We start from the raw sequence: 17180 nt of genomic DNA, 5'->3' as shown, positions 1-17180 counted from the left end.
TTACTTGCAGGTTCCTTCTCGACAATGTGTGTGTGTGTGTGTGTGTGTGTGTGTGTGTGTGTGTGTGTGTGTGTGTGTGTGTGTGTGTGTGTGTGTGTGTGTGTGTGTGTGTGTGTGTGTGTGTGTGTGTGTGTGTGTGTGTGTGTGTGTGTGGTGAGGAGAATCCAAGCAGGTGGTTGTCAAGAACACTTCAAGATGAAGATGACAGCACAACTGATATAATACTCTCTCCCTCCCTCCCTCCCCTCCCACCTTCCCCCCTCCCTCCCTCCCTCCATCCTGCCTTTCCCTCCCTCTCTCCATCCTCCCCTCCCTCCCTCCATCCTGCCTTTCCCTCCCTCTCCCTCTCTCTCCTCCCCTTCCTCCCCCTTCTCCCTTCCCTCACTCCATCCTGCCTTTCTCTCCCTTCTCTCCATCCCTCCCTCCGTTTTCCCTCCCTCCCTCCCCTCCCTCCCTGTCTCCACCAGTCTGTTTGGTATCTTGTCGGTGGTCCAGTCCGACTGCTCCCACACCTGGATGTTCCGGGTCAACCCGGCACTGTCCTGGCACCACTATGTCAACCCCATCATGCTGCTGCTGCTCTACTACACCCTGGCCACACTCATACGCCTCTGGCTGCAGGACCCCACAGACACGGTGAGTTGCCTTTACTGTAACACGGTGGCCATTTTGGGGGCAGGGCCCCAGTGGTACACGGTGAGCTCCCCTATAGACAGGGTTGGGTAGTAACAGATGACATGTAACAGGGATTACGTAATCCAATTACAAAAATGAAGCAACTGTAATGAGCCCGGATTACTTAAAAAAAAAAAAAAAGGGATTACAGTTACATTCTTAAAAAACTGCTGATTACATTAAGGATTACTTCATCTGATATCAATAAGACAATTGTCTGGACTCCATAGAGTTGCTGCTTGCTACTTAATAGTATATTTAGAGTGCACACTGCACTTGCGATGTTTTAAACACAGTTGTTAATGTTTAAAAGAAGAAGGTCGTAATCTTTCTGTAAGTCACCATTTTATTTATCAACTCTTACATTGAGCGAAGGGAAGTCACGTCGGGCATTAAATGTACTGTTTGGTCGACCTATCAATTACACAGCAAACTATAAGCATTAATTAGGCTATATGAATGAATTAATGAATGAATGTTATGTTAACGAAATGTTATTTTTGTGTCAAATCGTCAGTTGGCAACCCATCCCTTATGGGATTAATTGACACATAAACAAACATTACAATAATTCACTATGGTAATTAAATGATCATTCTTCTTTCAGCGTTCTATGCATTGTCCATCACATAAAGAGTGAAAATAAATATATCAATAAATACAATACATCAATACATAATAGTCAATAAGGTTATCCAGACAATAATTACATCCCTAGAGCAGTACAATAATATAATATACATATACACAATAACATACATACATACATACATACATACATACATACATACATACATACATACATACATACATACATACACACTGCATATATACACATACATACATACATACATACATACATACATACATACATACATACATACATACATACATACATACATACATACATACATACATACATACATACATACATACATACATACTGTAGATACACACTGCATATACATACATACATACATACATACATACATACATACATACATACATACATACATACATACATACATACATACATACATACATACATACATACATACATACATACATACATACATACATACATACATACATACATACATACACACTGCATATAAACTCAGCAACAAAAGAAACGTCCTCTCACTGTCAACTGCGTTTATTTTCAGCAAACTTAACATGTGTAAATATTTGTATCAACACAACAAGAATCAACAACTAAGACATAAACTGAACAAGTTCCACAGACATGTGACTAGCAGAAATGGAATAATGTGTCCCTGAACAAAGAGGGGTCAAAATCAAAAGTAACAGTCAGTATCTGGTGTGGCCACCAGCTGCATTAACTTCTTATGGCTGCAAGGCCGAAGCCGGGCACAATATGACAACAGCCACTTCAAGTGCAGGGCGCGAAATTCAAAATATATATTTTTGAAATATTTAACTTTCACACATTAACAAGTCCAATACAGCATTTGAAAGATAAACATCTTGTGAATCCAGCCAACATGTCCGACTTTTAAAATGTTTTACAGCGAAAACACCACGTATATTTATGTTAGCTCACCACCAAATACAAAAAAGGACAGACATTTTTCACAGCACAGGTAGCATGCACAAAACCAACCTAACTAACCAAGAACCAACCAAACTAACCAAGAAACAACTTCATCAGATGACAGTCTTATAACATGTTATTCAATAAATCTATGTTTTGTTCGAAAAATGTGCATATTTGAGCTATAAATCAGTTTTACATTGCAGCTACCATCACAGCTACCGTCAGAAATGGCACCGAAGCAGCCAGAGTAATTACAGACACCAACTTCAAATACCTAAATACTCATCATGAAACATTTCTGAAAAATACATGGTGTACAGCAAATGAAAGACAGGCATCTTGTGATTCCAGCCAATATTTCCGATTTCTTAAGTGTTTTACAGCGAAAACACAATATAGCATTATATTAGCTTACCACAATAGCCAGAAACACAAGCCATTCCCCAGCAGCAAAAGTTAGCGATCGTAACAAACCAGCAAAAGATATATAATTTTTGACTAACCTTGATAAGCTTCATCAGATGACAGTCCTATAACATCAGGTTATACATACACTTATGTTTTGTTCGAAAATGTGCATATTTAGAGCTGAAATCAGTGGTTATACATTGTGCTAACGTAGCATCTTTTTCCCACAACGTCCGGATATTTTTCTGACACTCACATATTCTGACCAAATAACTATTCATAAACATAACTAAAAAATACATGTTGTATAGGAAATGATAGATACACTAGTTCTTAATGCAATCGCCGTGTTAGAATTCTAAAAATAACTTCATTACGATATGCAGTTTACGTTATGGCGAGAGCGTGCCCAAAACCTGGCCGCAAACTACTAGTACAACATGTTCGACAGATATATGAAATAACATCATAAAATGGGTCCTACTTTTGATGATCTTTCATCAGAATGTTGTACAAGGGGTCCTTTGTCGGGAACAATCGTTGTTTGGATTTAGAATGTCCTCTTCTCCAGTCAATTAGCACGGAAAGCTAGCAAAGTGGCGCTAAGCTCTCCTTCGTGAACAAACGCAGACAACGCAACACGCCTAACGTCCCGAAAAAATTTCAATAATCTAATAAAACTATATTGAAAAAACATACTTTACGATGATATTGTCACATGTATCAAATAAAATCAAAGCCGGAGATATTAGTCGTCTATAACGACAGCTGTACAGAAGGCAAAACCAGGTCCCTTCACGCGCTCTCCAGAAAACAGGAAACTGGTGACACGTCATACAAAGAGCATTTATTCGACCCCAGATCAAGTTATACACTCAATTTCTTCTCTCACTGCCTGTCGACATCTAGTGGAAGACGTATGAAGTGCATGTATACTGATATATATCAAGGACATTTATAGGCAGGCCCTAGAACAGAGCATCGATTTCAGATTTTCCACTTCCTGTCAGGAAGTTTGCTGCAAAATGAGTTCTGTTTTACTCACAGATATAATTCAAACGGTTTTAGAAACTAGAGAGTGTTTTCTATCCAACAGTAATAATAATATGCATATTGTACGAGCAAGAATTGAGTACGAGGCCGTTTGAAATGGGCACCTTTTATCCGGCTACTCAATACTGCCCCTGCAGCCCAAACAGGTTAAGTACTGCAGTGCATCTCCTCCTCATGGACTGCATCAGATTTGCCAGTGCTTGCTGTGAGATGTTACCCCACTCTTCCACCAAGGCACCCGCAAGTTCCCGGACATTTCTGGGGGGAATGGCCCTAGTCCTCACCCTCCGATCCAACAGGTCCCAGACGTGCTTAATGGGATTGAGATCTGGGCTCTTCGCTGGCAATGGCAGAACACTGACATTCCTGTCTTGCAAGAAATCATGCACAGAACGAGCAGTATGGCTGGTGGCATTGTCATGCTGGAGGGTCATGTCATGATGAGCTTGCATGAAGGGTACCACATGAGGGAGGAGGATGTCTTCCCTGTAATGCACAGCGTTGAGATTGCCAACAATGACAACAAGCTCAGTCCGATGATGCTGTGACACGATGAGTCATCCAAAGGATTAAGAGTCATCCAAAGGATTTTGAGTCATCCAAAGGATTAAGTCACTGATTACTTTATTTTTCATGTAACTGTAATCAGTAATGGATTACATTTTTCTTGTAATCCACCCAACCCTGCCTATAGAATCCACTCTGCACCAACATGGCGTTGGTATAACTGAATAGGGTCTACTGTAACACCTCCACCATTTTGGTGCAGCGTAGATTTGTTGAACTGTATTTTCCTAATTGAAAGGTGAGTCACTCAGTCAATATGTGCCAAGGAAATCTGTACATTCTTCCTCACATCCACAGTTCTTGGAAATGTATAGAATACCCAATCACCCAAATTTACTGTAACGTACACTACATGTTTTTGGTTTGTTTTTCTACTGATCTATTTCGCAGGCGCCTGGTGAGGGCGAAGGGGCAGAACTGGGTAAAGGGGAGGAGCCTATGGTTGATGACATCACCTCCACAGCAGAGAAGAGGAGAGAAGTGTGGAGCATGGCTCACCACACTGATGACAGAAACGTAAACAAACATCCGGAATATGTACTGTAGTAATATCTCACACACCTATTTCTTTCATGTTCCTGTCTGTTTCATGTTGTCCAAGATCTTTCGTGGCCCTGTAATGCCTGTGTGTAAGGTGTCGTGCGTGACAATATCCTGTCCCTGATCGTGTGTTTGTAAGCAAACATGAGTATCATATAAGGGCAGTCTCAATGTATTATTCATTTGTTTTCTCCAGCTTCTTTCAACCCAAGACGGATACAGCACATCTGGGGTTTGCATGCTACTCCGTGGCTATATTTTGTAACTTGCGAGATAATCTATATTTGTTTTCGAGTTGCTTATAAATGGACTCAATGTCACTTGGTGTCACTTGATGTCACTTGGTCAACAAATATAAAAATAAAACAAAAAGCTATTGGACAAGCAAATACATTGATGTTAACACATTCATAAACGTACATAAACGTGCTGTTGTGAATCTCCCCGCTAAAGGTGTTTTTCTACCCCAGGTTTTGATAGTAACCTCCAACGGGTCTCCTCCGGACTATGTCCACACCAACGGGTCTCCTCCGGACCTTGTCCACACCAACGGGCTGCTGGACCTGCACTCCACACCGCAGTACAAACCAGGCCAACCAGGGCCAGATCTGGGTTAGTATCACCCACATATAGAGACTAAGTCCCTCACCCTGACATACACAGACCTCGTGCTGGAAAACAGCAGCACTTTGGGGAAAGTTGCCTGGTTCATAAGAAAATCCCAGGGAGTGTGAAAAAGACGTGGCTTTGCTTCTCAAGGCTGACTGTGGTTATTGGCTAATGGTTAACATCCGGTTTTGTAGGTAGCTCGCTCGTGATGCTGTCTGCTCTCTCTCTCCCTCCATCCCTCCCTCCCTTTCCTCCGTCCTACAGGGAGTGTGTATGAGGTGGTGGTTGTGCAGGGTGAGGGTTTGAAAGAAGAGATTGATGCAGGGGCGATGGCGTGGGCGACGGCGCCGGGGGAAGGAATGGCGCGAGCTAATGCGGTGGTCACGGCCTTCAGGTTCATCATGAAGCAAAGCTACATCTGTGCCCTCATTGCAATGATGGTGAGTCTGTCTGTCTGTCTGTCTGTCTGTCTGTGTCTGTCTGTCTGTCTGTCTGTCTGTCTGTCTGTCTGTCTGTCTGTCTGTCTGTCTGTCTGTCTGTCTGTCTGTCTGTCTGTCTGGCTGGCTGGCTGGCTGGCTGGCTGGCTGGCTGGCTGGCTGGCTGGCTGGCTGGCTGGCTGGCTGGCTGGCTGGCTGTTTGTGTGTCAGAGGAGGAGGAGTAAGGAACAGTCTGCCTTTTCAGTCCCAGACGAGGTCTTCAGGATCCACACACACACACAGCGTCCCAGTGGCCAATTTAGTCATTAGCGATGACAGCTTGCAGCCAGCCCCTGTTGGCCCTGGGTGATGTGTACCATATACTACTGAAGCATCACACCAAAGAAGAGATGTGTGTTCTTTCTTCATGGGCGGTTGGTTAGTAGAACACTGCTGAGGTCACTGGTAGGTAGAAAGGTGGTGGGGATGGATGGGTGGAAGGCCGTCCTCTCTTGAGAAACAACCCTGGCCTGCACTCTGTTTTACACATCTAAGAATAGTGTCACTTCATTTGATCTGTTGGTTAAAGGATATTGTGCTATGCCGTGCTATGCTGTGCTATGCCGTGCTATGCTGTGCTATGCCGTGCTATGCTGTGCTATGCCGTGCTATGCCGTGCTATGCCAGTGACTGCTCTCACTAAAGTGGTTCCTTTTAGCAACACCAGTGAAATCAATGATATGTGATGCTTAACCTTTATTATTAGTGGCTTGATGATCTAGCTTTCTCTCTCTTACTCTCTCTCCCTCCTCCCTCCCCATCTTTCCCTCCCTCCCTCCCTCCCTCCCTCCCTCCCTCCCTCCCCATCTCTCTCTCCCCATCTCTCCCTCCTCCCTCCCCATCTTTCCCTCCCTCCCTCCCCATCTCTCTCTCCCCATCTCGCCCTCCATCCCTCCCCATCTCTCCCTCCTCCCTCCCCATCTCTCCCTCCTCCCTCCCCATCTCTCCCTCCTCCCTCCCCATCTCTCCCTCCTCCCTCCCCATCTCTCTCTCCCCATCTCTCCCTCCATCCCTCCCCATCTCTCCCTCCCCATCTCTTTCTCCCCATCTCTCCCTCATCCCTGCCCATCTCTCCCTCCCTCCCCATCTCTCTCTCCCCATCTTTCCCTCCCTCCCTCCCCATCTCTCTCTCCCCATCTCGCCCTCCCTCCCTCCCCATCTCTCCCTCCCTCCCTCCCTATCTCTCCCTCCCTCCCTCCCCATCTCTCCCTCCCTCCCCATCTCTCTCTCCTCCCTCCCCATCTCTCCCTCGTCCCTCCCCATCTCTCCCTCCCTCCCTTCCCATCTCTCCCTCCCTCCCCATCTCACCCCTCCATCCCTCCCCATCTCTCCCTCCCCATCTCTTTCTCCCCATCTCTCCCTCATCCCTCCCCATCTCTCCCTCCCTCCCTCCCCATCTCTCTCTCCCCATCTCTCCCTCCATCCCTCCCCATCTCTCTCTCCTCCCTCCCCATCTCTCCCTCCTCCCTCCCAACCTCTCCCTCCTCCCTCCCCATCTCTCTCTCCCTCCCTCCCCATCTCTATCTCCCTCCCCATCTCTATCTCCCTCGTCCCTCCCCATCTCTCCCTCCCTCCCTCCCTCCCTTCCCATCTCTCCCTTCCTCCCCATCTCTCCCTCCCTTCCTCCCCATCTCTCCCTCCCTCCCTCCCCATCTCTCCCCTCCCTCCCCATATCTCTCTCCCTCCCTCCCTCCCTCCCTCCCTCCCTCCCTCCCTCCCTCTCCATCTCTCCCTCCCCACCTTTCCTTCTCTCCCTCCCCATCTCTCTCTCTCCCTCCCTCCCCATCTCTCCCCTCCCTCCCCATCTCTCCCTCCCTCCCTCCCCCCTTCCTCCCCATCTCTCCCTCCCTTCCTCCCCATCTCTCCCTCCCCATCTTTCCTTCCCTCCCAGGCGTGGAGTATCACTTATGTCAGCTGGCTGACCTTTGTGTTTCTCATCTGGTCCTGCACGCTGTGGATGGTGCGCGACCGCCGTCAGTACACCATGACCACCTCCCCCTTCATGGTGTTCTATGGGAACCTGTTGATCATCCTACAGTATATCTGGAGCTTCGAGCTCCTCCAACCCGTGCCCGGGCTTTTCTTAAAGAAAGAGGTGCCCTTCCGGGAACTGGGCTCCAAGATGCTGTGCCTGCTGAGTTTCTGGCTGCTGCTGAGACAAGCGTTGACAGAGAGGAAGGAGAGCCAGAGAGAAGAGGAGGTGCTGTCGGACATCAGAGTCATCCATGCCCACAAGAAGGGTAAGACAGCTCCTGAGTCTGTCAGTCAGTCTCTGTCTGTCGGCCTATCTGTCTGTCCTTCTGTCCGTCTGTCTGACTGTCTGTCTGTCTGACTGAGAGTTCCTGGTGAGAGTATGTACAGCAGGGATGGACAACTGACGGCCCGCGGATCAATTTCGGGAACTCGGCCGTGGTCTCAACTTACTGTTCCAACAAAAATGTTATTAGGGCCGCCAAAAGGCTAGGGCTCTGACTGCATGTGTGGGTATGGATGTGGGTATGCAGACCCTTGAGCCACTGTGGCCCCTTATGATGAGTTCAGATTTTTTGTGACCGCCCGCCCCCCCCATCAAAGATGCCCATCCCTTATGTACAGTATGAGTTTCAGATGAACACGTGTAATGCAAACTTTCACAAACATCTCCGATTGACATTAATTCATTATTTAAATGAAATATAAACATGTCTTGAATTAGAATTCTGCTCTATAAGTAACCTCACAGGTGTCAAGAAAGACATTAATCACCTCCGTTTTTGGCCTTAGTTGTGTTAGCTTATCCCTCTGTCACTGCTGTTGTTGCTGTTGTTGTTGTTGTTGTTGTTGCTGTTGTTGTTTTTGTTGTTGCTGTTGCTGTTGTTGTTGTTGTTGTTGTTTTTGTTGTTGCTGTTGTTGTTGCTGTTGTTGTTTTTGTTGCTGCTGTTGTTGTTGTTGTTGTTGTTTTTGTTGTTGCTGTTGTTGTTGCTGTTGTTGTTGCTGTTGTTGTTGTTGCTGTTGTTGTTGCTGTTGTTGTTGCTGTTGTTGTTGCTGTTGTTGTTGTTTTTGTTGTTGCTGTTGTTGTTGCTGTTGTTGTTTTTGTTGTTGCTGTTGTTGTTGCTGTTGTTGTTGCTGTTGTTGTTGTTTTTGTTGTTGCTGTTGTTGTTGCTTTTGTTGTTGCTGTAGTTGCTGTTGTTGTTGTTGCTTTTGTTGCTGTTGTTGTTGTATTTGTTGTTGCTGTTGTTGTTGCTGTTGTTGTTGCTGTTGTTGTTGTTTTTGTTGTTGCTGTTGTTGTTGTTGTTGTTGCTGTTGTTGTTGTTGTTGTTGTCATCTTCTATGTCATTGCTTCAGCTCTTCCCTCCCATGTGCTTCTTATAGAGGACAAGGAGGTGATGGATGAGAGCGGTGGCCACAGGGAGATGATGGAGGTGCTAGGCAACACTCTCATGGCCATGTTGAACAAGTACTGGATCTATATCTGCGGCGGCATGTTCTTCTTCGTCAGCTTCGAGGGACGCATCGTCATGTACAAGATCATCTACATGATGCTCCTCCTCTTCTGTGTGGCCTGCTACCAGGTGCTGTTACTGTAGGCTTACTGTACCTTCCTGTCCGGGTGGCTCTGTGCAGGTTTTTGATCTAGCCCAGGGCTGATGCACCTTTTGGGACCTTCCTTTGGTTCCGTACTACCGGGAAACTAAATCAAGTGCACTCCACATACACCATTTCTGTACTTCTGGAGTGCACGAAAAAGTACGGAAATATATGCACTATGCTCTGGATAAGAGCGTAAATGTAAATGTAAAATGAGTATCTATAACCATCAAACTACACATAGTGTAGTAGTGGATGGTGATCTGAAGGTAGGTGTAAAAGTTGTGTAACAGCCTGTCTCTCTGGCCATCGCCAGGTGCACTATGAGTGGTGGAGAAGCATGCTGAAGTACTTCTGGATGTCTGTGGTGGTGTACACCATGCTGGTCCTCATCCTGATCTACACCTTCCAGTTTGACTCCTCCATCCACGTCTGGTTCAACATGACCGGCATGAGCAAGGACAAGTGAGTAAAAACATATGAAGAGAGAGAGAGAGAGTGTGTGTGTGTGTGTGTGTGTGTGTGTGTGTGTGTGTGTGTGTGTGTGTGTGTGTGTGTGTGTGTGTGTGTGTGTGTGTGTGTGTGTGTGTGTGTGTGTGTGTGTGTGTGTGTGTGTGTCTGTGTGTGTGTCTGAGTGTGTGTGTGTCTTTACCATCGTTCCGTGTCAACCGCCCTCCTCCTCCTGTCTCTCCCTGTGTAGACTGGAGGACCTGGGTCTGGAGAAGTTCTCTGTCCCGGCTCTGTTCACAAGGATCTTCCTCCCCACCTCCTTCCTGTTGGTCTGCATCCTCCACCTGCACTACTTCCACCAGCGCTTCCTCCTGCTCACTGACATCAAGACGGTGGCCGACAAACAGAAGAGCACGATCACCAGGTGAGTGTCACGCGGACCACACACTGGAAAATAAGTCTCTCTGGCAGTGCTCATGCAATTGGTCGTTTTCCCCACCTGAGTCCCACAGGATTCTAAACTCTTCCCCCCAAAAAACATGTCATTCCATCTATTCAATTAACTTAAGGTTCAATATCATTATCAGCGCTGTTTTTCTTTCACAGATTTTACATTACTTTGTTTATATTAATAATAGGCCTTTAATTTGTTACATTCACTGCTAAAATGGACTAAATGTGACCGCTAAGATATTTTATCTTAAACAACGTATGTGACTCCACGGATGGTGGTCCTGGACTGTTTGGCTGTGATTTGGGAATCCTGGAACAGACAAGGTTGGGAAACGCAGGTCTAGTATTGGTCTCTAGCAGCCTCTGATTGAATTAAAACTTTCCATACTCTGTTCGGCAATTAATTGAGGTGAAATCCACCATGGCTATCCATTACCCATGCCCCTACTGGCTGGTAGTTGAACTGTAATGCCGCCTCTCTCTGTCTGCTTGGGTCTAATCCTTTTGTCCTTACCTGTTGTACCATTAGTTTTAGGGCGCCTGATTTAGCATTAGCTAACTAGTTGTTGTTATGCAAGGCACGAATGTAGCATTGTTGACTACAGAAACCACGTTCTGTGTATTACATGTACCATTGCCAAAGGTGCAGTGTAAGTGCTGTTGGAAGAGTTCATTAAATCAATTTCATCACATGTTCTTTCATTGAAGGCATATTTTGATGGCTGACTTTTCTGGACCCCTTTTCCTGACAGGGTCCCAAGCTTCTGTGGGGATTCTCTACTTTACACACCGTCTCTCCTCTACTCATAGAAAACATCCCTTCACATTGCTTCCTGTCAATCGTGAACGATAATTCTTCAAGTTTTACCAGTGAAACGTCCATGCAGCATCTGCATATCAACCACTTGATCTCAATCAGTTTCATGGGGATATGCAAAGCACATATTTTGCCTAGTGGCGCTCGCTGAGTTTCGGCCACATGAGAAAAAATTTACACAATCATCCTAAAATCTTTGTAAGAGATGAGGTGGTGTTTTTGGTGTAACAGTAACCTTATAATATGTTGTTGTACTCGGTTCTGTTCCCCAGAATACTGAGAACATTATGAGATCTTGCAGACGTTGATTCAGCTTTGATGTATATTAAATGGCCACCAATCGCCAGAGTAGCCTGTTCTCTCTAAGTAGAACAGAGTCTGTGTGTGAAGTGGAAAATCCTGCACATGTGCAGATGCTTCGGGACCTTTAGATGTCAGGAAGAGGGGTCCAGAAAAGTCGGATCGGCAGCCACTCCGTAGTTTGATTTGGGAGATTGCGAGTAGATGTTAAATAATTTCTCCATAAGTTAGAATACTTTTTATAGTAGGGTACAGTACTTGTCACATGTTATGAGGAAGAAGTGGCTGTATGGACAGGTTGGTCTCTCTTTATTTTAAACCTGTCACTTTGAGACTAGTGGTCATGAAGGGAAGGAGACAGAACAAATTATCTCTTGATAACTGCAGGGACCCAGCCTGACAGTGCCTCCCATAGAACTAGAGGGACAACTATTAGGAGCTTTGTCTGTTCTAGTCATTCTATTTCTATCTCCACTCCCAGGCTGGTGCACCTAGATGGCAGTCTGGCAGATATCTCTCTCATCAAACCCACCCTCACTGTGACCACCAAAGACGAGGAGGCTGGGGAGAAGGTGCAGCTGGAAGAGGAAGACGGGAAGGAGGAGGAGGAGAAGAAGAGAAGTTATGAGGAGGAGGAGGAGGAGGAAGAGGAGGAGGAGAAGAGGTATGAAGAACCCCTGGAGCACTGCAGCAAGGCGGAGTCCTCGGTCGACGAGATGTCAGGTACCTAGACAGAGAACCTGACACATATGCACAGGGATAACAAATTATCCTTTTATGAAAAGCATTAAATGTCAGTGGGTTTGCAAGCACCTTCCTTCATCATATTTCAGCCAATAAAAGTTGATGAATCTAATATAGAAGCCGTCATCTGGAGTAGTTGTATTTGTATTTGGTGGAGTATAATAAAATAATTGATTTGACGTGATTGTGACATATCCCACTACACTAAGGCTTTATTGGAGCGACGGGGAATCAGGCACAGAGAGAGAGAGAGAGAGAAGAAGACAGTAAACAAAGGACAATGAAAGTGTCTAGATTGTTGGATGAGAAAACCAGCTTGGTGTTTAACCAGGGCTGTGTTCCTCCAGTATGTATCATTCTATTATGGTACTCTGGACACACCTCTTTCTCAGAGGTATTTTCTCATAGGTTCTCATGGTTGTTACACTGTCCTTTATGCACAACGCTGCTAGCTATAGTTAGTTTGGAGGATTTCAGTTGTTGAAGTCCCATACTGTAGTTACAGGCTGCATGCATCCAGTTCTCTAGTAGTCTTTTCCCAGTGAATGGTGTGTTCATTTGATGCTGACTACAGGCTGCTCAACACACTGTCTCCACAGTCGTTCCTCTGTTTGACCGTGTGTAGGCTGAGGGGATTTCTGTGTGTTTGTGTGTGTCTGAACCCTGATGCTGTCTCAGTGTCTTGACAGAACAATGCTCGGGCTGTTCAACATCTGTTTCCTGCTGAAGTAAGAATGAGTTTGAATATCAAGTTTTGGTTTTATTAGTCGTATGTACAGGATACACATTGGCATACATCGTCCAATGAAATTCTTACTTGCAGGTTCCTTCTCGAAAATGCAACAACAACAAGAAATAATAAAATATGTGTTTGGGTGTGCTGTGTGTGTGTGTGCTTTAGGTGTATTGTGCGTGTTTGTGTGTGTGTGATCTGTGTGTGCGCTGTGCGTGCGTGATGACATAATGTCACCATGCCCAGAATGTGCTGAAATCCCCTCAGCCCAGTCACATATAGACAAGGGGAGTAAATCACACATGGAAGAGACACAACGCAGTGTCTGTCAGAGGAAGAGGTGTCCACGTAATCTCTCTCTCTGTCTCCTTCTGTTATGAGTACAACGCTACATCACACAGGATGAGGCGCAGGTCCTAATCCAGGCACTTGTCATCTCCCGTCTAGACTACTGGAACTCAGCCCAGGCTCTTCTCTGTCCTGGCACCCCAATGGTGGAACCAGCTTCCCCCTGAAGCTAGGACAGCAGAGTCCTTGCCCATTGTCTGGAAACATCTGAAATCCTACCGCTTCAAAGAATATCTTAAATAATCCCACAGCACCCCATCCCCCCCCCCCCCCCCCCCCTCCGGCACCACCTCCTCACCCCGAACACTCGCACTTGACTCCCCCCCCCCTTACTTGCTCTGACTGCTGATAGCTGTACCTACTATGACTGTGATATGTGGTTGTCCCACCTAGCTATCTGAAGATGAATGTACCCACTATGACTGTGATATGTGGTTGTCCCACCTAGGTATCTGAAGATGCACTGTAAATCAGTTTGCTAAATGACTAAAATGTAAATGCATGAAGACACTGACACTGTTGTTGGCTATCAGACAGTTGGATGTGACAAGGTTTGCTTCTGATTGTGAAAAGGTTGTGAACGAGGATATTCCAAGGTCAGATGAGAGTATCACTTGTTTGTAAAGCATCATGTCAGATGGCACATTATACTGAATGAAGAGAGCTGAGGTATCTGTCGATGTTGTCCCCCCATCCACCACTATTCAAAATGGAACAGCACCCTCTAGTGGTAAACTGTCTCAGCTCTGCACTTGGGATCCCTGTCTGTGTACTGTAGGCTAGTGAGTGTTTTCTCCAAGGTTTATTGTCCAAGGTTTCCATTTCTACTCATTAACATAAAGTGCTTTCTCACTCTCTCTCACTCTCTCTGTCTCTCCCTCCCCCCTCTCCTCCCCCTCTCTTCCCCAGACCTGAGGAGTAAGTGGTATCTGGTGGTGGACCGCCTCACGGTGCTCTTCCTCAAGTTTCTGCAGTACTTCCAGCAGCTGCAGCTGACCGTCTGGTGGCTCCTGGAGCTCCACATCATCAAGATCGTCTCCTCCTACATCATCTGGGTCTCAGTCAAAGAGGTGACCTATTCAGCCACCATCTCATCAAGATTGCAAGGACAATACTGTTCACGTGCTCTCTAAATGGTCTTTACAATGTAACGGGCAACTTTCCTCCTCCCTCAAAATATGCTTTCCAAAATCCATTATACACTCAGAAAAAAGGGTTCCAAAAGGGTTCTTCCGCTGTCCCCATAGGAGAACCCTGTTTGGTTCCAGGTAGAACTCTTTTGGATTCCATGTAGAACCCTCTGTGTAAAGGGTTCTACGTGGAGCTCAAAAGGGTTCTACCTGGAACCAAAAAGGGTTCTTCAAAGGGTTCTCCTATGGGGACAGTCGAAGAACCTTTTTTTTTTGTAATTATCTTTTTATTCGAATGTTTTCTTTTAACAGGGGTTACATAGACTACCAAACACAGTGCACAACACAGACTAAGTCCAATAAAATGAATAAGGATACAGCAAAACGTTATACAAAAAGGCAGTCGTAAAAGAAAAACATCACAATTATAATATGGGTCATTTATGGGAGGTTTTCTACATAGGCCCACAATGGAGACCAGATTTACCTAAATGTATCAGACTTCTGGTGTAAATCAAAGGTAAGTTTCTCTAGGGGTAGAATAGCAGAAGCTTGAGAAAGCCACATTCTCTCAGATAGTACTTCAGGTGTTGACCATAATAACAATATGCATTTTTTGTCTAACTAAACAAGGGAATTGAACAAACGTTCAGAGTCAGGGTCAAACAGAACGTCACAATCAAAGTAGAGGAAATAGACATTCAGTGAAAGAGCTGATTATCTACTCAAGTTCTTCTGGATGTGTAAATGAATATCATTCCAATTTGTATTTATTATGGATCCCCATTAGCTGCTGCCAAGGCAAGGCAGTAGCTACTCTTCCTGGGGTCAGGCAAAATTAAGGCAGTTATACAATTTTAAAAACATTACAATACATTATACAATACAATACATTATAGAATTCACAACACAGTAAGTGTGTACCCCCAGGCCCATACTCCACTACCACATATCTACAACGCAAAATCTGTTATCATGTGTTATCATCTGTTATCATATGTTATCATGTGTTTGTCTGCATGTGTCTGTGCCTGTGTGTGTGTTACTTCACAGTCCCCGCTGTTCCATAAGGTGTATTTTTACCTGCTTTTTAAATCTGATTCTACTACTGTCATCAGTTACCTGATGTGGAATTGAGTTCCACGGAGTCATGGCTCTATATAGTACTGTGTACCTCCCATAGTCTGTTCTGGACTTGGGGACTGTGAAGAGACCTCTGGTGGCATGTCTTGTGGGGTATGCGTGGGGATCCGAGCTGTGTGCTAGTATTTTAAACAGACAGCTCGGTACCTTCAGCAAATGGACTGAGATAGATGGCGGGGGGTATTTTGGAATGGATCATTTAGCCGAGAAAGGATATTCATCCTGAAGACATTAATCCTGATAGGGTAGACCAGTTAACCAGGTCCTGTTTAATCTTTGTGAGCAAAGGCATATTATTTGAAGTGAACAGGTCTTGAAGATTTGGAGTAGTATATATGCCCAAGTATTTTAATGAGGTCTGGAAGTAGGGCCTCCTACCAGCGGGCAAGTGTCTTAGTGACTATTTTAACATCAACTCCTAGCAAACTGATAGGTCTAAACGAAGAGCAGTTTCATGGGGGTTTTGTCCATTTTTAGTATCAGACTAATGGATGCAGTTTTCCAGGACTCTGGTATGATGTCTCTTTCAAACATATCATTTAGAGCAGGCATGAAGATGGGGCATATCTCAGGCCTTCTTGTAGAACTCTGCAGAGTAGCCGTCTAGGCCGGGTGCCTTGCCAGAAGGCATTGCCTTAATAGTTTCCCAAACCTCTTCAGGAGTAAAGGAAGCATTTAGTCTAATTCTACGCTCATCTGATATAGTGGGCAAGATGATTGTCACGATCGTCTTGAGGATAATGAGTGGACCAAGGCGCAGCGTGTGAAAAATACATCTCTTTTATTTGAGACGAGTGAAACACAAAACGAACACTTATAACAAAACGAAACAACCGTGAAGCTACAAACGTAAGTGACATGATTATATTATTTAATCAACACTGCAAGGGTTTATTTCAGGAGAATTTAATTGTACTTTGGGTAAATTGGATAAATCATCAACTGCTCCAGTCTGGAATCATAGAGCCTCAAATGCTCTCAGAAGCGCTTGTTATTAATCTGGTTTAGTAGACGTATGGAGAGCGCTAAATCCTAATGTTAGAGACTATACCTTCTACCCTAGAACCCATAATTCATCATCTAGATTGGACAATTATTTTATGCCTTCTACTTACATGCATGTTGTCCAGTCATGTGCTATTGTATATATAGTCATTTCTGACCATGCCCCAGTGTATATAGATATCGAAATTGGCAACAAAAATCCCCAAAACAAGATATTGGAGACTTAATACGTCTCTGCTTAACAATGAAGGATTCTGCTCTGTGATAAAAGATAAATGATCACATTACAGGCTCGACAATCAACTCTCTCTTGTCTCAGCTGCAACTATCTGGGATGCTGCTAAAACAACCATTAGGGGTTATATCATTTTCCAAGCGCCTCTGATCAAGAAGATTAGAATGGAAAATATGGAAAAACTGGAGGCTGAAGTAAAGCATTTTGAACTTTTTCATAAACAACAACCAACCCAGGCGAACTGGAATTCACTAGCTTGTGCTGAGGCCAAACTCAATGTAGAGCAAACAAAGCATGTAAAAAAAGGGTTGTTTTTTACCAAGCAAAAATATGAGAAGTTCAGTAACCGTCCAAGCCGAACCCAGAGAC

General features: G+C 44.9%; 1 protein-coding gene across 1 annotated transcript in view; it reads left to right on the top strand.

Annotated features, from left to right (window-relative positions):
* Positions 1–17180, top strand: part of LOC120027893 (piezo-type mechanosensitive ion channel component 2-like) — an 85998-nt gene that overhangs the window by 14753 nt on the left and 54065 nt on the right. Inside the window, exons 4-14 of the mRNA XM_038972990.1 lie at positions 468–636; positions 4652–4777; positions 5272–5413; positions 5675–5850; positions 7778–8126; positions 9238–9437; positions 9770–9918; positions 10154–10327; positions 11955–12045; positions 14077–14080; positions 14208–14368. Of these exons, the coding sequence (XP_038828918.1) occupies positions 468–636; positions 4652–4777; positions 5272–5413; positions 5675–5850; positions 7778–8126; positions 9238–9437; positions 9770–9918; positions 10154–10327; positions 11955–12045; positions 14077–14080; positions 14208–14368 (1741 nt within the window). The remainder of the gene's footprint in view (positions 1–467; positions 637–4651; positions 4778–5271; positions 5414–5674; positions 5851–7777; positions 8127–9237; positions 9438–9769; positions 9919–10153; positions 10328–11954; positions 12046–14076; positions 14081–14207; positions 14369–17180) is intronic.

The sequence above is a fragment of the Salvelinus namaycush genome, chromosome 33, assembly GCF_016432855.1.
Source record: "Salvelinus namaycush isolate Seneca chromosome 33, SaNama_1.0, whole genome shotgun sequence".
NCBI classification, from domain to species: domain Eukaryota; kingdom Metazoa; phylum Chordata; class Actinopteri; order Salmoniformes; family Salmonidae; genus Salvelinus; species Salvelinus namaycush.
Note: the sequence above shows the minus strand (reverse complement) of the source record. Positions and strands in the feature narration are given on the sequence as shown.